Source organism: Hirundo rustica, chromosome Z (genome assembly GCF_015227805.2).
Source record: "Hirundo rustica isolate bHirRus1 chromosome Z, bHirRus1.pri.v3, whole genome shotgun sequence".
In the NCBI taxonomy this organism is placed as follows: Eukaryota; Metazoa; Chordata; class Aves; order Passeriformes; family Hirundinidae; genus Hirundo; species Hirundo rustica.
Genome location: NC_053488.1, coordinates 1,091,904 through 1,114,051, shown reverse-complemented (window position 1 = coordinate 1,114,051; position 22,148 = coordinate 1,091,904). Strand labels below are relative to the sequence as shown.

General features: G+C 43.1%; 1 protein-coding gene across 5 annotated transcripts in view; it reads right to left on the bottom strand.

The window, feature by feature from the left end:
- The window catches only part of DYM (dymeclin), a 212,582-nt gene that overhangs the window by 37,851 nt on the left and 152,583 nt on the right, over positions 1-22,148 (bottom strand). For all 5 annotated transcript variants that reach the window (XM_040090375.2, XM_040090372.2, XM_040090376.2 and 2 more), the window contains one exon: positions 6,634-6,816. In XM_040090375.2, the coding sequence (XP_039946309.1) occupies positions 6,634-6,816 (183 nt within the window). The remainder of the gene's footprint in view (positions 1-6,633; positions 6,817-22,148) is intronic.

The following is a 22,148-nucleotide window of genomic DNA, read 5'->3' as shown; positions in this document are numbered from 1 at the left end:
GGCACATCTAACCCAGGACTACACAACCCCTCATCAGGAATACCTGATCTCTGTCCAGATGAAACGGTGGGTCTATGGAGGGCCTTGCCCTGTGCAGGGTCTAATCCTGGCTGTGCAAGGTACCCAGATGGGTACAGGGCACCTGGCTTGGCCACCTCCAGCTCAGGCCTCGCCAGGGTTTGTATTAAAATACTATTAATACTTCTATACAAAAATATTGTGATAGTTCTTTAGTAGTGATTTCCAAAACTGGTTTTAATCAGACTCATGGAATGGTTTGGGCTAGGAAGGAACTTCAAAGCTTGTCCAGTGCCATGGTCAGGGACACCTTCCACTATCCCAGGCTGCTCCAAGCCCTGTCCAGCCTGGCCTTGGACACTGCCAGGGATCCAGGGGCAGCCACAGCTGCTCTGGGAAACCTGTGCCAGGGCCTGCCCACCCCTGCAGTGAGAACTTTTTCCTAGAGATCAACTTTCCATGAGAAACTCATACTTTCTCCTTTTGTTTTCTAAACAGTAAACTCACAAGGTATTGCCAGAGATTAAAAGTACTACAAGATTAGAATGATTTAGAAACATTTTTCATTTAAAGGCAGTATTTTAAGTTTTGGAGATTATTTTTGAGATTGTGAGGGAACAGCCACAGTGTGTGTTTTTTCACCCAGCTATTGTTTCCAACCGGGCTGCAAGGCTGAAGTAACAAAATATTTCCCTTTACAGCATGCCAACAGCGGAGCTATCAAGGGTAAGATGTTTTCTCCACTTGGATTCTGTCAGCAGATGCTGAAGTGCCGTGAGGCCTGCAGCAGCCCAGGCAGTGCAGCTGCCTAATGAACATGACAGCTCCTCTCCTTCTCCTCCAGCTGAAAATAACAGTACAACATGTTGCTGCCTCCTCTGCCTGCAACTGCAAAGGTCAGCTCTGCAAGGCAGAAGAAAAAAAATCACTTGGCACAAAATGAGTAAGTTTTGAACCTGTTTTTGTCAATTTTGTTTCCCTTTGAGAGTGACTGAAAGAAACACTTTGAGTATTTTATTTCCAGCCACGTTCACCACGGGGAGAGTAATATGGTTTATTGATGGCACGCTGAATGGAGAAGAAAAGAGGAAAACAAACCTCTTGCTGCAGAGTACCACAGGATTAGCACTTCAACTAAGCAGCTTCCATAGAGAGACATAAATCACAGCTACCTTTGGTATTCAGTAGTCATACCTGGAGTAAATGGGAGGCAAAGCCAACCCTTGCTGACTTAAAAAGGGGTGAAACAGTTTCAGGTGATTCAATAGCAGGAGAACCACAAGAGGTTAATCAGCAAACTTGAAGTACTGTTTTTTTCAGAATGAATGACTGAAATAAGGAGGATGTTTAAGGACACATGAGCTTTTCCAGGTATTCTGCTCTCTCCCCTCCCGGGTGTAGCAAGTGAAGAGTAAAAAAACAGGCAAAAAGACCTCCCCCAAAGAAAACAACAACTAAAAAAACCCCAACCCAAAACCCCGAATCCTTACAGTATTTAGCCAGGCTCTGGTAATCGGCAGGATCGAGGGTTTTCTAATGACATTTTAAGGAAAGCCATAAAAACCTAGTTCTTCAGTCCTGCAGGTCTTACAACAGGGGTTGCTATGCCAGAGCGAAGCCAACTTGATTGATTTTAAAATCTAGCAGGGAAATGTCTTTGAAGAATTAAATCCTTGTAGGAAATTGCATCAATCAAGTCCTTTGCATCACCAAGCCATTGCTCCCAATCTCCTGATGTCTATCAGGCTATTTTGCAAACAAAATTCTAGCAGTTCCTAGTTAGGCTTGTTCCACCACCTGGTATCATTTGCTCACTTGTAGGAAATATGAGAGCAGTGAAATCCAAGGAGTTCTTCACCGTGGCCATGAACCAAACACATCTTCGGCAATGATAAGCGAAGAGTCTCCACCAAATTCCTGACATATCTGAGGTGGCTGACCAAATTATAGACCACCTCTGAAGTGGAGGCATACAGACAGCTCCCAGCTGAAGTATTTCTGTACAAGGCCAGAAAAGGAACCATAGCATTCCTCTTTGTTCACCATTCAGAAGAAGACTATCCTGTTTTAGTTAAACAAGATGCACTATCTCCTACTAAAATGGCTTTCTAAAATGGAAAGTAAAGTATTAGGAAGCAGAAGGTATTTTGATCTCAGTTTCTTCTGTATAGCATTAATGGTTCCTGTATGTTCCCCATCAGCTGTCAATGGTGATTTTTAGATTATTTATTAAAATACAGAGGCAAGTAAGTAGTTTTCAATAAAAAATGGTCGATACACTGATGACCCTTACATTCACCTATTTTTCCCCCAATGAGGAAGCACACAGAGATTATGTGTATTTCCAGAGAAAAATGAATGGTCTAAATCCTGAGGGACAGCCCAGAGTTACTGTGGCCAGGTCTATACCGAAGGTAATCTGGGCAATTCCTGCTCTGGTCTGAGTTCTGGTGGGGCTGCAGAGGCATCCCCACACCTCCCTGTGCCTAAAGACCTGTGCTGGTCTGTCCTCTGCCCCAGTGCCATGCTGCCAAACCTCTGCTATACGGAGGTCCCTGAAAACCTACCACAGTGCTTCGCTATTCCCAACCTTGGAAAAGTCTTTCCTTATGACCTGTGAACCCACAAGTATATAAAAATGATTATTCCATTTCCCTTCACAGCAACATTTTATTTGAAAAATACCACACCACTTTACCCTTCCTTTGGCAAATCAGCACCTTCAGAGGTTCTGCTTTCTGCAGCTCTTATTTCTACCTGGAATTTCTTTCATTGTGCCAGCTGAGCATGAGCCCAGGTGGGACCAGGTGGGCACTGGTCCCTGGGCTGTCCCAGCCACGGTGTGACACAGCCCCAGGGCAGGGCCTGTCCCCTGTGCCAGCACTGCTGAGTCACCTCCAGTGCTGGGGACAGCTCTGGGCCCCTCAGGACAACAAGGACACCGAGGGGCTGGAGCGTGTCCAGGGCAGGGAAGGGAGCTGGGGAAGGGGCTAGAGCCCCAGGAGAGGCTGAGGGAGCTGGGGAAGGGGCTGGAGCCCCAGGAGAGGCTGAGGGAGCTGGGAAAGGGGCTGAGCCTGGAGAAAAGGAGGCTCAGGGGGAACCTTGTGGCTCTGCACAGGTCCCTGACAGGAGGGGACAGCCGGGGGGGTCGGGCTGTGCTCCCAGGAAACAGGGACAGGAGCAGAGGGAACGGCCCCAGGCTGGGACAGGAGAGGCTCAGGTTGGACAGTAGTAGCCTGAGCAGGTCAGGGGAATGCTTGGATTCCATGGTCTTGAAAGTCTTTTTCAACCTAAATGATTCTGAGATTCTAAACCCAGAGTAATCTAGCTAAGATGTTACCAGTGTGATTAGGCTTAGAGGACACCTCTGAGTTATACCTCTGAGTTATTCTTTGCTTGTACACAGACTTGGAATTGCAGCAGATTTCTTTTTCTATTCGCACCATTAACTACTCATCATTACGTCCCCAGTACATTCTCCAATTAATTCTTCATCAAATTTTTAGCCTTTTCACCTCTTCCATGCCTTCTTTTGGTTGATGAGTACATTATGTCCAACAGAGTAAAAATAATAAGCATTCAAGTCTTTATATGTCATATCTATTTTATACTTTGTTGACAAGGCAAACTGGCAACTTCTCTGATGTCCAAAACTCATTATAGACTTTACACGCTCTGTATTTTGGTCTGATTTCTGCAGCATTAAACATTACCACACTCTTAGTATTTCACTATGAAATACAAATCTGGACTACAGTTTACACTTGGAGAATCTTTCATCAACTAGTGGGCAGAATTTGCTGGAGCAGAGGGATGTCAGAGCGACACAGTGCATAACAGGCACCTACTGCTCACGTGAATCTCTAGAGCTATCTAGATGAATGGAATCACAGAATTCCAGAATGGTTTGGGCTGGAAGGGACTTTCAAAGGCCATCTAGTCCAACCCCAATGACCCTTCCACTAGACCAGGTTGCTGTAAGCCCCATCCAACCTGGCTTGGAACACTTCCAGGGATGGGGCAGCCCTTCTGCGTGCACCCCGTTGCCAGTGTCTCACCTGGCCACCCTCCCAGCCAAGAGTTCCTTCCCAATAACCCATCTAACTCTGCCCTTTGGCCATGGGAAGCCATTGCTCCTTGTCCTGTCACTAAACAACATTTTTGTTGAAAATTACACTCCTGGTTCCCCTGCAGCATGGGTGCAGATAACCCAAATATACTTTGCTGTTTATGACCAGAGAAAACTACCAAGAGAGGGAGTCAGGATGTAGCAGAGTCCCTGCAGAGATACTTGGGGAGCTTCAGAAAGGTAATTTTTCTTCACCACTCTTGCATTACCAAAAGTTGCCGCATCCACCATTTCCATCTACAATTTGCACAATTTGGGCCACAAAATTTCATTGATCACAACAGCCTGAAAGCTTCCCAGTACACAGGAAGTCGGTGGATCCATCCTCTTCTGAATAACCAGCCTTGGTCACACAAAAACGCTGACCAGCTCACTATTCTATCTGAAAGCAGGCTGGGATGGATGTTGAAATAAGAATATAAGAGCAGGTCAAGAATAGGGAGGTCCTCCACATGAGTATATCCTCCCAACTTTCAGCAACATGCAGTTTAGAAATTTATTGAGCCAAATCTTTTAAGATTTTTATTCCTGACTCCTTTTAGAGCACAGCTACATTTCAGACATCCACAGCATCCCGTACAGCTGTGAGGATGGAGCTCCCAGCTCCACCACTGCAGAGAAGAGTCTGGTAAGTTCTTGGAGACAGAAACTCATTTCGGTTCTTCTCAGATCCTGCCCACATGGTTCCCAGACAAGCTCCCTGCAATGTACATGGTGAAACTAACATGATTTGCCACTGTTTCAAGGGACAGCAAGACCAGTTAGAACATTCTGGCTGTAGCGCACAAGACAAAGAGTGGTTCTGTATGGTGCTGCCAATACCGCGTATGAAGTGCAGGACGTGACAGGGTAGACGAGGAGTCAGATGAATCTCATCTTTTATTCAGATCTACAAGCCTGACAGCTCTTACCACTTGCCAGATGGTGACAGGTACATTTAAAAAAAATAATTTAAAAAAAATCTTTTTTTTGACGTCCTCACTTCTCTAACAAAGGAGCTATTTAAAAATTCAACATGCTCCCTTGGAAAGCTTTAAATAGTTTCTGAATGTAACTGGCATTATGCTGTAACCCAATATTAAATAGTTTTGGGGAGGAATTGTTTAAATTGTTGAGGAAAACCTACATTTAACTGTTACAAAGGAAAGGACGTGCTGCTGTCTGTGGGAGGCACAGGGCTGCAAGCAGAAGGATCTGGCCACCACCAGTTATCCTGGATGTGGGCAAGTAACCAGAGAAGGTCCCTATCTCAGTCAGGAATGTAGACAACTGTTATCTTCAGCGCACCATATCCTCTTTATACAACTTAAAGACATCTTGTTTTAATCATGCAGACAGTATCATGCTGCCTGTAGTCTGCAGCTGCTGAAAGTTTGGAGAGTTTTGAGCTTCAAGTCCTCCACTCCCCAAACTCTTGCAGGACCAGAAAATGTGAAGAGAGAATAGGAGAGGAAGGAATAGGTACAGAGCAGGATTTCAGTTCAACACTTAAAATTACTTTCGTTTATGGGCATATATCTGTCAATCTCCTGTAATTAAAAGCAAATCAAACCAGAAACTCTGCAGACTATCAGGCACAATAATATTGTGTCTAATAATGTTATTCACTGCATCCAGAGACTTAGCACCCTGCTCAGCCCTCCCTTCCGGTATTTTGCACCCAGTGACCATAGTGTGGCTTCAAACATTGCTCAGCTCTGCAAATATTGACTAGAAGACAGAGAAACATTTGTAATGCTTTAAATTTTTCTAGCAGAAGCTCAGGCTCTCCATATGAACATTAAAACTACTATCAGATGCAGAAATAATTAACAACTGTTTCCCAATGTCATACTCCACAGAGAGTCACACTGGTAACAGCTTCTCATCCACAGCTATTTTCTTGTTTTCTTCTAAAATGTTTCCTTACACAAGGGGAAGGTTGCTGTGAAGAAAACACTTGGCAGCTGAAAACAACACACATTCAGATACAGACAGGGAATAATGAATGTCTGCTCTTCACTTATTTAAAAATAATTCCCTATAATCATTAATAGGCTGGTGATAGGAGTAAGAGAAAATAAAAGGGATTGTTTGATGATGAAAATTAGCTTTTTCTCCCCTGAAAGGCAGGTTTCTAACAAGGTGTAGCCAAGAGAAGCTGACATTGTCCTCCCTTTGGGGGGTGAAAGATGCATCACAGCTTGGGAATTCCCTACCAGAGGCATCTCAAAATCCCTCTGATTCTCCTGAGTTAAAGATGTGGGAAAGGGTTAAAAAAATTAGAAGCTTGGAACCAAACGACCTTTAAGATCCCTTCCAACCCAAAGCACTCTGTGTTTCTATGCAGCCCAGAAGTCATCACAGCGCATGCCCAAAAAACAGGCAAGAAAAATTCAACATTTTAAAACCAGCTGACAAGAGGTGATGAATATTTTCCACTTCTCAAGAGTAAAAAAAGAACACATAACCAAGTGTAACTGTCTTTGAAGTCGTGTATCACTCACCAGGTCTATGTTTTGCATGATGTCCTGGAAGGAGGGGTGAGTCCGAAACTGCTCGAACAGATCCCGCTTGTAGAGCAGAGCGTACACCAGGTTGGGGTTGTGATGGAGGGAGTTGGTCAGGCAGGAGTTGATGATCTCCAGCATCATTCGGATCACTTCCTCGATCACATTCAGGTCTTGTGCCTTTAAGAAAGGAGTAAAAGGTCAGTGTGACCCTTTTCAATTGTAAAATATTGAGTAATAAAGGCATTGCACAGGTAATTATTACTAATAAAGCTGTTAGCTGGTAATGTCTCTATGGTGAGCAAATCTGGCATCCATGTGTCTGGAAAGGAATCTTTTCCGCAGTAATCACCAAAATTTTAATTGAAACACACCATTCTAGTACTCAGTCTCATAGCTTGATTCTCCCAACAGGAGCTACGACATAAAGCATTGCCATATTGTAATCAGCCAGATTCATAAGGGTTAAGTGAACACAGCCTCTTCAACCCTTCCTATTCTAGGTAAAAGCACTTCAGCATATAATGAATTTATTATATTTTCTGTTAAGCCCCTATGCAGGAAGGAGGAATAGGGAAAAGAGAGAAAAAATAACAGAGAAATAAAAAACAGTGGGTGAAAGAGAAAAGCTAAGGCAGGAGAAGGAAAACTGACTAGATCAAACATCAGTGCACCTTGAACATCTGTCACTGTTACCAGACTTTTCCCCTTTGACTATTTTTTATGATTACTTTCTTGGCACTGAAGAGCACTTCTAATAAACGAAAAAAAGGAATCTCCTTTTGTAGTGCACTAAGCCTTCACAGTAAGTTAAACTTGTAGAGCTTTTCATTTCGTCAGTGCATTTGACAACTCAAACGTCCTAAGCTGAACAAGCTGGCATGTGGACTCCTGCCAGCTGTCTGGATTTCCCTCCTTGAGCTCCACATCAGGATATCTCCAATATGGTTATTCCAACTGCAGAGCTGCCTGTCCTGCATTGGAATAAGGTAAAAAAAAGGGCATTTCTACCTTGGAATAAGGTAAAATAAGGGCATTTCTACCTTGTTTGCATCATTTAAGTTTTCTCCATCACATCAAACACTGGACTGTGAGACTTCACAGGTCTGGCAAGAATGTGAACCATACTAAACCAGCTTGAGTTTTCCTGTATGAACAACGAAACCACTGACATTTCCTTTTGCTGGCTGCCCACAAGGTTCATTTTCTGAGTTATCACAAAGCACTTAAATTCTTCATATAAAAAGGCAGCACTTACAACAGCATTTTGCTGGGCTGTCATTCAATCTGCACAGTTATTTTCTACTATTAAGTAGCACTGTAGAAATTGCCATGTGGCAGATATATGCTCTCACCAAGGCAGAAGAGAACAACAGGAATTTCATTATCCTATTTAGACTCATAAAGAGCAAAATTCTTTGCTCTGGCTGGTTTCAATGTAAAGCGAGGTGCATTTCTTCCTAGAAGTGCAGATCACAGAGCCCCAGAGTGGTTTGGGTTGGAAGGAAGTTTAAAGCTCAGCCAGTTCCACCCCTGCCATGGACACCTTCCACTGTCCCAGGCTGCTCCAAGCCCTCTCCAGCCTGGCCTTGGACACTGCCAGGGATCCAGGGGCAGCCACAGCTGCTCTGGGCACCCTGTGCCAGGGCCTCAACACCCTCCCAGACACCAATTCCTTCCCAAGGTCCCAGCTGCGCCTGCCCTCTGGCACTGGGAGCCATTCCCTGGGTGCTGTCCCTGGGTGCCTTGTCCCAAATCCCTCTCCTAGATGTGGCCCTGCAGAAGGCAGCACGATTCCCCAAACCTGCTCCTCCTAACCTGTGACACTGAGGACCATGGAGAAGTAAGATCCCATCATTATTTCCACACTTCAGTCTGGTTATCCCCAACACTTCTAAATGTACAAGGGAGATCTAAGTGGAAGCCTTTTGGAGCTCTTGTTTGAACAGGAATGTCTTGTGCATGCATTCCAGTAAAATTCCTTCTTTAGCAATGATGCCTGTGAAGGTTACAGATTTTTTTTCCTGAATGTGAGTATCTCCTATTTTTTAATGACTTTGCCACCTAAATTAGCATTGTAGTGTAGCTAACGATGGCAGAAACCCTTACAAAGCTGATTGCTGTCAATGGGATCACAGCCTTCCATGACAGAAATAATCTCTACTTTCAACATGCAGGTGGTTCCTTTGCCTAGTTACCTAGTTATTGTGCTATGAAACAGCATCCAAGGTAGGTGTTGTGAAGGGTATGTAATGGAAAATATTAGACAAAAATAGAAATAACTGCTTCAGCTGGGATCTGAAGTAAAATCCAGACCTAACTCACCTGGGGAATGGTGCTTGCCTATCAACTCAGATTTACCACAGAATATTCTGTATTATGGTGTGTTTTTAAAAGCTCTGAGCACTGCCCTACTTCTGCCCCCAGTGCAGCAGTGTGAGCTCGTGACCAAGACACTATTCTAAAATATAGACTACATGACTTTCAGAGAAAAATATGATTCCGAATCAAGTGAGATCTTTCCAGTTACCAGAAAGGTAACAAGCTACACAATTACTTTTCAAAACCTAAATGTTTTTAAATAAAAGGTGCTCAGCTTAAACTGCAGGCATACAGCTAATTGAAACAGAAAGCACCTAACCACCTTCTAATAGGTTGGAGACTCTGCTAGTGGTCAGCTTCAAACAATGAAAAGGTTCAGAGGTTATTGCACAGTAATTAAATTTGACATTTTTAAGAGCTGATGGACAGAATCAATCACCTGTATTTCAGCTACCACATTGCAGGTGCAGAATCTGGGACCCCCATGAAGAAAAACAGGAGATACAGCAAAGATTCTTACTCACAACTGACTACATAAAAAAAGAAATTATTAGAAGAACGATCTCCATAAAAGACAGAGAAGAGGCACTGAATCCCTGTATTGCACATACATTATCAGGAGAACTGTCTGCTCCTATAATTAGAGATTGAATCATTCCTAAGGGTTTGAAAGTTTTCAAAACAAAGGAAAAAACAAGCATAAATCCAAGGACAGCATTTGGACGAGACACTGGAGAAATGCTGATAAAATGCCATGTGGTTTTGTTGCTCTGTATCATCTGTATCAAGCTAGAGCCCCACTGCATGCAGACATGGTATCAAGATAGGTATAAATAAAGTTACCTTAACATTTTGTTGTTGCATTTTATCACCCTGTGTATTACTTTCAGAGCAGCTGAACACAGCTGAAATGCTGAATGTGTGTGGCCAAGGCAAGGACTGACACATCATCCTTAGCAGCTTTGTAATACCACTTGTTTTGTTTTTTTTTTACTGGATTAGCTGTTGCATGAAAAGTTAAATATTGATTTGTGAAACATAGACATGGTCCAATCTATTGAGCAGTACATTTGAAGGAGAGGAGTTTGTAGTTTCCTGTTGCTTACAGCTGACAAATTCATTGTCTCACTCACATTTAAAGTTACCACAATATTCTTTTACAAAACAAGGCTTAGATAATGCCTCTGTCAACATTGATGTGTACCGGTCCTGCCTTGCCTATTTTTTGGTTTATTCCCATAGAAATAATTATAACCATCATTAAAAAGAAAAGTGGAAGTTAAACGCTTGGTACTGACACTGTGAGAGTGAAATCATGCCTGCAAAGAGGACAGGAATGTAGGCACAGCCCTCACATTACTGTGGGTAATTCTAGGTAGTCACCTCATGTTCCTTCTCAGGAGAGAAATGTGGTGCTTTTTTTGCAAAGACTCTAACTTTTAAGGCAAAAAGACAGATGTTTGGCCATGTTCTAGATGCTTAAGGAATAAACTAGGCAGTGACACCTAAAAGACAGCCAGGTACATGTCTGGGTAGTCTTTTGTTAAAAGGAAAAAACAAGTAATCATGCCAGAGAAAGGAGAATGGAAATAAGCTGAGAGGATGCAGGGGAAAACACAATGAATGAGAACATTATCTGGGGAAATACAATTTGAGTTTGATAAGCACTATCAAGGAACACACAAAAGTTCAAAGCCAAGGAAAATGACGGGCACAGCTGGATGTTCATGGATCTGACCATCCTGGAACATTGTTGCTTTTTTTACTGCAATACAACTAATAATTAGCATAGTGTCCTCCTGGGCAAACACTTTCACAGAATTCAATACTTACATCCTGATGTGTAAAACCACTTGAAAAGTATATGGCTTTTAAATATCAGGAGAAGTCAAGTAGCCAAACCACGAAACCCCAGGCATTTGCCCACTGTTCAGTTCCTTACAGACATATTTACCCATCAAAAAAGAAATCATTGTCAGCAAAGGATGCAAAAACTCAGTGTCACCAAGAACCTGTTTAATTTATGGTGCCGCATCTCCTGGTTCTCACAATGGAACATTCTCAGTGCTCAGCCTTTTAATTCAATATTGAATTTAGTTTAATTATTGTGACTATAAAAAACTGATTTAAAAAGTTCTATCATGAATGAATGCAAATCTCCACCCTCTAAATGTTACCAGTTCTGAGGAGATAAGGGGAGGCATGTCTTGTGTTATTCAGCCTAATGTTGCATAACCATCCCTCATTGTTTGTACAGTCTGATATAAACAGAGACAAATTATCCCCCTTTCTGCTTTCTTTCCTCCAAAGTCAGTTTATGTGGAAAATAATAGCTGGTTGAAAAATCAGAATTTTGGTGACTTGTGATGCTATGAAATGGCATAAATAAGAAAAGGTGGATATGAATTTCTCTTCCATGATGAAATTAGCTCCTTGGTTAGCACATTTTTTGACCTTCAGACCTGAGTCCAGGCTGGAAGTCAAGCACTGCCATTTCTCAGACTGGTACCCGAGGTATTGCACAGCACGGATGGTGACAGATTTCTTCATGCTATTTTGTATTTTTGATCATTAACCTAGGAAGATATGCTGCACACTCAGCCACAGCTGGCACAGATTTCTCAGAGAAGCCGTGGTTGCTCCATTCATGGAAATGCCCAAGGCCAGGTTGGACAGGGAGCCTGGGATAGTGGAAGGTGTTCCTGCCCATGGCAGGGGTGTAACAAGATCAGCTCTAAGATTCCTTCCAACTCAAACCATTCAGGGATTCTGTTCCATGATTCTAAGAAGCACTAGTGAACAAACTTAACTCTCTGTCATGTCCACATGACAATTACATTCTTCAGACTATATATTACGGACATGATTATGTATTTTTTTTATTGCAAGCTGAAATTCACTTAAATACAATGATTTTGTTTTCCTCCCTTTTATCTGGATATACAGTAAATCCCAATCCAAAGCAATGAATGATTGTAAGCCTTAAAGAGGTCTGCTTTCTAACTTTTTTTAAAAATTTGGGATCTAACAGAGCAACTTTTCCTTTGTGGCAAGATCCTTGAGAATGGTGTTGTGCACCACATGACAGTGGGTACAGACACCCAGGTCACTTGTGTATACTAAAAAAAGCATCATTTCTCACTGCGCATTCACATCACAGCAATTTTCCAGCTAAATTATACTTTCAGCTAAATAACTGCTAATTATATAGTTAGCACAATAAACAGGAAGACGCTTATCTGCCTAAAAAAAGCAAAACCTGAGCAGGGATTGGTAAGGGAGTATGCTACAACTACACAATGTAAATAGGGTAAAAGAAAACAACAGGACAACACACTGTGCTGAAGTCTTAATTCAGAGAAACCTGATGAAATAAAGTGGAAATGTCACATGTAATTGCAAAAGGAATACTTGATGGAAATGCAGGCTGACAAAAAAACCATGTCCAAACACAATTCTAATCTTAACTGCTCATGACAATGAATGGCTTTTAGCAAGTGGGAACTTGCTGCCAGTAATAAAATGCTTTGACATTTGAAATTTCAAAAGTGCAAGTTGCTTTGTGTCAAAGCTTGGTGGCTTTAGCTCATTCTGACCAACACTGCTGGTCCCTCTCCAGCAGAGCCAGAAGTGCACACAGTGTGCAAAAGCTGTGAAGCAGCTACTTGAAATAGCTGGACATGATGTAATAGTTTCCTTCCCAGGAACTCCACAATTCACAGAAGGAAAACCATCTTCAACTCACCACTCTCCCTGCTAGTTCTGAGTGACCCCTTAAGGACATCTGCTCCCTTTGCCTCTCCATGCAACTCAGAAAATCCCAGGACAGTTTGGGTGGGAAGGGACCTTAAAGTTCATCCCATTTCACCCCCTGCCATGGGCAGGGACACTTCCCACTGTCCCAGGCTGCTCCAAGCCCTGTCCAGCCTGGCCTGGGACACTGCCAGGGATCCAGGGGCAGCCACAGCTGCTCTGGGCACCCTGTGCCAGGGCCTCAACACCCTCACAGACACCAATTCCTTCCCAAGATCCCAGCTGTGCCTGCCCTCTGGCACTGGGAGCCATTCCCTGGGTGCTGTCCCTGGGTGCCTTGTCCCCAGTCCCTCTGCAGCTCTCCTGGAGCCCCTTCAGGCCCTGGAATGTCAGGGAGGGCTGCACCATGTCTGTGTTGCTGCATCCACACTGTGGGACCACCCATCATCTTCAGAGCTGAGGCTGAAGGCCTCATAAGGATGTAGAAGGAGAGAAAAGGTGAGGGTAGAGGATGCACAGGCAACTGTAATTATGACTGTTCTTCATGCTGAGCCCCTGTCCATGATGACTCACTATAGCTCTTCATCTGTAATATTTTCAGTGAGATTCAACAGTTTGCGAACATAAATTATAAAAAATTATAGTCATAAACAACTACTTCCTTCATGACGCAGATATGACTATAAAGGCAATTTTGTCAGCAATGGAAAAAAAAAAAAAAAGCATACATACCCTGCACAATTAACAGATATCAAGAGGACTAAGAATGCCAAATTAACCCCAAACAGACAACTTCCGCAAATTTTTTCACCAGAGAGAAACTAGCAGGAAAAATCTGGTAAACTGTTCCGGATCCATAAGCTGCAGCCACATGAAGTATAACTGAACAGACAGTTTCAGTTCATTTTACATCACTTTTTTTTTTTTTTTTTTTCATCTGGCTTTGTACATGCTAACGAACACTTCAGTGAATTATGCTTTTGGACATTCAGTAGTTACTACTTCTGTCTGTAATGCATCTATTACACATTTCAAGGTGGTACTCCTCAATCTTTTGTGAGGAATAGACAATAGACACTCCAGAGAATTTCACCTCGATAACATAATTTATCAGCATCCACAACTGTAACAATGTACATTCCCCTTTTGTCTTTATAGGGGAATATCTATAGTTAAATATTTTCAAATAATTTACTTTATTTTTAGTTAGTTTAAGAGAAGCATATGTATCTTGTTTGTATTAGCTTTGGGGAGCTTCCAAGAGAGCTGTCTGAATTTCCTGCACTTTCAGCAGAAAATAAAACCTTCAACAAAATAAACTCACTCTGCCAAAGGAGTGGAAGAACAGAGAGGAATGAAGGAAGCTCACAAGAAAGCTGTTCTTACCCTCAGTGAGCAAAGCAACTTCAAAGCCAAGCCTTTGGTGACCAGAATCTTATCTTTATCTCTTTTACTGGCAATACTCTTTGGCTGTTCTATGTCAAGCTCAGACAACTTCTGGTAGAATAGGTATTACGTGAAAAAATGCAGGGCCTATAGTGATTATAGCCTCAAGAATTAACCCTGGCATCTCTGATCACTGCTTAGAAATGGAAGCAGAGCTGTCACACCAGAGCAAAGTTTTGTTGCCAGACACTTTGCTAAATAAACTGTCCGTCGTGACACTTCTCTGCCTTCCCGAGCAACTGGCAAGCTGAGAGTGTCAGTTTTCAGCCACGCCGAGCCAGTCCATGCAGGAACACATTTCCCACGAGGAACATAGCACTTCCAGCCCGTATCCCCATGCCAACACCCACCACAGCCCACAAGGGCTACACTGGAGGAAATGCCACAGTGTGTCCTGTCCTAAAGGAAAAGGCCCAGGAGCAGGGAAAACACACCACAGGACACCTGCCACAGCAGCAAGCCCAGCTGCTTTCATGCTCCAAAAGCCTGTTTTCCCAGCTTGCACTGGCCCAGGAAATGATGAGCCGTTTCTGAGGACACAAATATAACCCAGGGAAGGTGCAGATGCTTCACTGGTACTCCTTAGATGACTTCACCATATCGTGTTTATTATCCAGCTGACCTACTGCTAATCCACAGCTCATCTCCTAGTCACCCCTTCACCTTCATCTCTTCTTCCATCTACGCCCTTCCTGTCTTTGAAATTCCAATCCTAAACCACTACACTTTGAAGTATTCTAACTTATCCTCCAACTCCTTCAAAGTCAGGCTCCAGAATCAATACAAAATTCCTGTAAAATTGAACAGATTCCCTCAGTGCTTTATTGATACTTGAGGATGCTTCACTCTCACAGCCCTGTGTCCTTTTTACCTGTTTACTGAGGATTTTGCAATTCCCAGAATTGCAGAATCCCAAAATAGTTTGGTTTGGAAGGTTTATTGGCAGGGAAACCTACTAGATCAGGTTGGTCCAAGCCTCCCCACCAATCAAATCAAATAAACTGATTTTCACCCCAACAAGTTTACATAAAGTAAATTACTCTGGAAGAGACCTACTCAAGGTCAAGCTTCAGAGGCTGGTCTAAGCCCACCAAGAAGCTCCAGCATAAGAGGATCCACCACAATGCCCAAAATACCTGACAGTCACCAGCTGGGAACTCAAACACTCCCAAGACAGTATTTCCAAACCACACGGAACACTGACGACAGAATGCAAACAGCATTTAGTAAAACTGAACCCGATCATTGTCCAAGATCCCACAAAACCTGGGAAGCAAATGCTATTAGAAGATGACAACATTCCTAGGAAAATGAAAACTGCAAATTGATATTTAGTCATACTGTACTTGAAATACTAAAGAGTTTTTCTTGCTGTCATAAGGAAATGAAGATTTCTGCGTTTCTCCGTGAAACTAAGCAGTATTCCCTGGAGGTATGGGAAGATTTTGTTTAGTTTGACTGGTAGAACAAGAAAGAACAAGTCCCATACGCAACTCCAACTCCACCATACAAAGGTAAATAGATCATCATGATACAGGCATTAATTAACAGAACCAATCTTCTTTGAGGAGAGTTCGAGGACTTTAAAGACATTCCTCAAGAGAAAAAGTTCCTGATTCCAGCCCTACATATTCAGCTTAGCAGCAAAATGTCACCAGCAAAACTGTTTGGAGAAGTTACACAGCAGTAAGTGCTACAAGAACTGAAACTTTGATAATTGTCATGTAGTGATAACCACCACAAGATGCTTTGAGTTGGAAGGGAGAGAGACCACAGTGTTCCACCCGCCCTGCCATGGGCAGCGACACCTTCCACTGTCCCAGGCTGCTCCAAGCCCTCTCCAGCCTGGCCTTGGACACTGCCAGGGATCCAGGGGCAGCCACAGCTGCTCTGGGCACCCTGTGCCAGGGCCTCAACACCCTCCCAGCCACCAATTCCTTCCCAAGATCCCAGCTGTGCCTGCCCTCTGGCACTGGGAGCCATTCCCTGGGTGCTGTCACTCCATTCTCTGGTAAGAAGTCCCTTTCCACTTCCTTGTAGGCTCCCATCAGGAGCAATGCGGGTCTTAGATAAGACAAAGTTTCTAATTTATACATTAAACCTAACAATAATTATTAATAGCAATGTAAATAGTATCTAACAAAATCTGTAGGCCTTAAAGTATATCTTAGAAATTATTTCTGCTGACCCTCTTTGAAGCAAGCAAGTGGCTCCCCTAAAAGGAACAAATTCAACAATTTTGTAGGAAGATACAGTTGCTACACAGACATTCATTTTTGTGTTTCAGTACATAGTTAACTCCAGTTTTAAGCACCTTTATTGTATTTTGATCCTTCTTTGGAATGGGCTCTTATTCTTTTTGTCCCGTGTGATGCTAACTGAAGTACAGAAATGCATATTTTTATCATGAAGAATAAGATGGCAAAACATTTTGTGGCCATCTTGCAAATGGCCACAAAAAGAAACCAATTAGCAGTTTAAACCAGATTTCTTTGTGTTCTTCCTTCACACCTCCCAAACTTTACTATATGCAATACACTACGGTTGCAGGAATGTAATTTATCCACCAGTACCCTATCACCCAAGCACCATCTCTGACTATATTATCAAATATTTTCTTCATCCTTGATATGATGCTTAGCAGTAACAACTGTGACACTCTCTGCAAAAGTATACATTATTACTATTAGTGTATTTCCTGTGAACCACCTGCTGTCACTGGAGAAAATAACTAAGTAATTACAGATTACACCAGTCCTGGAGTCAGCTCTGGGCCCCTCAGGACAAGAGAGACACCGAAGGGCTGGAGCATGTCCAGGGCAGGGAAGGGAGCTGGGGAAGGGGCTGGAGCCCCAGGAGAGGCTGAGGGAGCTGGAAAGGGGCTGGAGCCCCAGGAGAGGCTGAGGGAGCTGGGGAAGGGGCTGGAGCCCCAGGAGAGGCTGAGGGAGCTGGGAAAGGGGCTGGAGCCCCAGGAGAGGCTGAGGGAGCTGGGGAAGGGGCTGGAGCCCCAGGAGAGGCTGAGGGAGCTGGGGAAGGGGCTGGAGCCCCAGGAGAGGCTGAGGGAGCTGGGGAAGGGGCTGGAGCCCCAGGAGAGGCTGAGGGAGCTGGGGAAGGGGCTGGAGCCCCAGGAGAGGCTGAGGGAGCTGGGGAAGGGGCTCAGCCTGGAGAAAAGGAGGCTCAGGGGGAACCTTGTGGCTCTGCACAACTCCCTGATAGGAGGGGACAGCCGGGGGGGTCGGGCTGTGCTCCCAGGGAACCGGGACAGGAGGAGAGGGAACGGCCCCAGGCTGGGCCAGGGGAGGCTCAGGGTGGATATTGGGGAAAATTTCTTTTATAAAAGGGCTGTCTGGCCCTGGTACAGCCGCCCAGAGTGGAGTCCCCACCTCTGGAGATATTTAAATGCCATGTGGATGTGGCACTTGAGGACATGAGTTGGTGATTGCCTTGGCATTGCTGGGGGAATGGTTGGACCCCATGACGTTTCCAAGCCAAACTTGAGAGGGCTTTTTCAAAGCTAATGATCCTACAGTTCTATGGCTTTGCAAACCCACCTTCAGTGTCTAAGGAATTTTAATTGAGAAGGTATCAAAACAAACTCAATATATACTGATCCCTGACTAAAGCTGTCAATTTCACAGAAGCTGAATTCCCAAGTTCTCATCTGGTTCCTCACCAATCAGATCCTGTGGTTCAGCATCTCCATTATGACACAGCAAACCATCAATGTCTTGGAACTGTCCTCTCCCACTGAAAGTACAAATCTGAATAATTTTGACCCTGTCTAAAAGAAAAAACTTCACACACAAGACGGTGTAATCCAAGTCCTCAATACAAACAAAGACTGAATGAAGTTTCTATAATCTCCATACTATCCAAGCAGAAGATTTTCCGGTCCTGATGACGCACAGGATGTCAGTGGGAAAAGTCAGGGCTCCTCTCTACCCAGCAGCCAAAAGATTCTGCATTCCTGCCCTTGGGGTGAAAATTGCCATTGAAATTTCTGTGAGCGGCATAAGAAAGTCAGAAGAGGTTCTAAGAGCAGACGTATCCATCATCACAACCTGGGGAGTGCCAAGGAGGCAAGGGAAGAGTGTTACTGCTGAGGCCACACCCTGCCCCTGCCTCCACAGAGCAAGACTCCTGCTCTGCTCAAACACCAAAACTCTCTGCAAACGGAAACCGAGATGGGTAACATAACAACAGAAAATCACCACAAAACAAACAAACAAACAAAACCCCCCTCTTGACTGCCTCGTGACAACATTAGGCATGCTTAAAAGCAGTAATTACAAAAAAGGTTGATTTAAGCTGTTGCTGTTCATAGAGAAGGTTTCAGTGTGCACACAGGAAGGTTTTTATAATGGTTCAGTATCAAACAGCAGCAGTGCATGATGAAAAAATGTCAGGTCCCAGATAGCAGACAATTGACAAGGGGTTATGGCACGAGATTCCCAAACTGCTGTGAGCAGGAATATGCTGTTTTACAGCCACTATCTTATACCAGAGCTAAATATAAATCATGGAAAATGCCTTTATTTCTTATGATACATTAAAAGATAGCAGCATGATTAAAGAAGTAATTCTTTATGACACCACTCAGCACACATACTGTATTCATTCCTTCAGTGGTGTTAAATATTTTGAAAATTAAAGAGAATAGCTTAAAGATCTGTGAAGCCTATCAGAAAAATCACATTATTGAGCTTTGAAGTGATTTTCAGTATAAAGGAGATAAGTTCTCCTAAAATATTAGAAAATGTAATATTTTGCTTTTGTTTTGTTTTCCTCTTACCTTACCTGCCAGTAAAAGTATCATTTATTCTATTCACCTGGGCCCAAAAAACCTCTATGAACAATTTTCAATAATTGTTCTTCAGAGCTGAATAAAATGGAAATTGTAAGGAGATGAGAAACAGCCTTCTGAGAGCTGACAGCAAACCAACCAAATAAACAGGATAACTTTTAGATTAAATCTCTTTTCACTACATTGCATCTTATTTTTGAAAGACATTTGGACCCAAGGACACTGCATCAGTACTGATAAACACAGAAGCTGCTGACCACTGCTCTGCTGAATGTTCTGGAAGCAGAGAGCAGCTGCAGCCTGAATGACAAAAAAAACCCCTTTAACTGAGATGTGGAAAACCCAAAACTCACAGAAAATAATTGCAGAAGTCTATGTACACAGGCACTTGTTCCAAAATGAACTATGAGCAACAGATGGTATTTTCTCAAATTTTGAGGCAAAATGCTCTTGATAGAAATACGTAAAAACTGCATTATCCAACTAAATAAAATTTCCTGAAGTATTTATGAAGTCTTGTCTATTTTGGGACCAAAGTTAATTTAGTGTTGCCTCCTTCATAAAGCACAGCAGTGACAGACAGGGACAAGATGAGAGATTACTGCTGAAAGGCAGTGAAGCACCTGGATATGTCGTACATCCATCCCAGACCCCCTCAACTCTTCCTCACCAAAATCCTGTTTGTGATTATAACTGGTTACCTATAATTCACAGTAAGTTTTCTAATAAACTTTAATTAACCTACCACATGTTAAGATGGCTAATTTATTGGAAAAAAAAAAAAAAATTATGTATCAGAAAAATTCCATTAAGCTTTTTCCCATGGGAATGTAACATGACGCTTCCTATTGACTCAATTTATCAAAATCTAGAAGATTAGTGTTGGAATGGGAAAACTTGTCATTCTTTGTTCAGATGACTTTTTCTGGCCGCATTGACTAAGCATCTGATTCCTCTGCCAGTGCTACAAATTATCTGCTGGTGAGCAGATGAGAGACCTGCCTTTGGGAACTGGCAACATCCATTTTCTCCTCAGTTTATCTGGGGAGAACAGATACACTTCAGATAATTAGTCCTATTGCAGCGAATAAGGCAAATTGAACCTGCAATGTTACAATACATCTTATTTTCCCTAGAACAGGATGGCTGTTTTTTGTTACTAGCCAACATTAACTCTGAGGTCAAGGGTTTGGGTTAGCACACACACCAACGCTGGAGTGGAGCAGGCTCTGTACACACCGTACCAGCTTGATAGCAACAAAAAAATGCATCAGAACACAGTGTCTTTGGAGAATATGTCATTCAGTAGGGAGCCACAGCTCACACGGCTTGGGCTCCAGCCTGAATATGAACAAGAGCAGCTCTGGAAGTGCTCCACCACATTCCAGAAACATATTTGAAGGGCAATTGGGGAAAAAAAAAAAAAAAAAAAAAAAGTATCTTGCGTGTCTCAACTTTGTTTCAGAGAAGTGAAGGCAATCAGACATCTCCCAAAAGTGCTGGGGATAACAAATACAGGAGGATTAAACAACGGCAATGTATTACAGGCTTGCCCCCCCAGAGCCTTCTCTTCCCCAGGCTGAACACACTTCTCTGCATCGAATTCAGAGATCGTGAAGAATTGCTACTTTTTGTCCAAACTCTGGGTTATTGTTTCTATAATTAACCAATTCTGTGGAAGAATTCCTATCTATTCCTATTCCTATTCCTATTCCTATTCCTATTCCTATTCCTATTCCTATTCCTATTCCTATTCCTATTCCTATTCCTTGGTTTAGCATATGAAATGTTCAATTTATTCCACTAATTCACTTAGTTTCTAATCAACAACAACAACAACAACAAAAGAGAGAAAAATCGGAGAAATAGCTGATTACATGAAAGGGAATTAAAAGTTTATCTTTTCAATTACACCTGCGAAAAAACATTATGGTGTCTATACAATTCAATAAAAATGAGTAACAGACTCTTACAAATTTCTACTTCTTCTAAATATGTTCTCTACATTTTCTGAGAGGTTTTTCAGAAAAATATTTCACAGAGAACAAGAATCCACTCCTCTCAATGGTGATAAACAAAATGTAAATTCTTCCTTCTACATTTCTTTAATGCTGTTTTCAGGCCAGGTGATGAGGAAATCAGTTTTCAGTAAGCGGCTTATTTTGCTCCATGTGTTACTTCATATGAGCAGCAGAGAGGAGCCAACAATTTTTCAAAACACACTTTTGGTTTTGAATTTCTGTCTATATTAATAATTTTTCTTCTTCAAACCTTTTTCTTACTCAGTTCATACGAAGACTGTCTTTTAATATGGTTGACTCATTCCCTTTAAAATACTCTCCTTTCCTTCATCCCATCATTCAGTCTCCTGGCCACCCACACTGCCAATCAGCAGCAGTTGCATAACATTATAGGTAATATTAACAACAGCCATCATTGGGAGAATTGCCCTCTGCACGACACTGTGAAATGCTGCTCTGGGGGACAAGACCTCTCCAAGAAGATAAATTGTAAACTGATGAGATTAACTTGCTTGTCAGTGACACGGGCAGAGCTTGGAATAAATGTGGCTCTGTGGAGGTAGAAAATAGTCTTGTATCAATATTTCATAGAATTACAGAATCGTTTAGGTTGGAAAAGACATCCAAGATGGAGCCTAACCATTCCTCCAGCACTGCTCAGGCCACCACTGACCCCTGTCCCCAAGTGCCACATCCACACGGCTTTGAAATCCCCCCAGGGATGGGGACTCCACCAATGCCCTGGGCAGCTGTGCCTGAGCTGGACAGCCCTTTCCATGGAGGAATTTTCTCCAATATCCTCCCCTGGCCCAGCCTGAGGCCGTTCCCTCTCCTCCTGTCCCTGTTCCCTGGGAGCACAGCCCGACCCCCCCGGCTGTCCCCTCCTGTCAGGAGTTGTGCAGAGCCACAAGGTTCCTCTGAGCCTCCTTTTCTCCAGGCTCAGCTCCTTTCCCAGCTCCCTCAGCCTCTCCTGGGGCTCCAGCCCCTTCCCCAGCTCCCTTCCCTGCCCTGGACACGCTCCAGCTCCTGGGTGTCCTTCTTGCCCTGAGGGGCTCAGAACCAGACACAGCATTTGAGGGGTGGATGTTTCAATTCAGACAGATTTGAGCAGCATCTCCACAGGTGAATAACTTCTTCCAATGTGAAGCACACCATCTTCCTCCTAT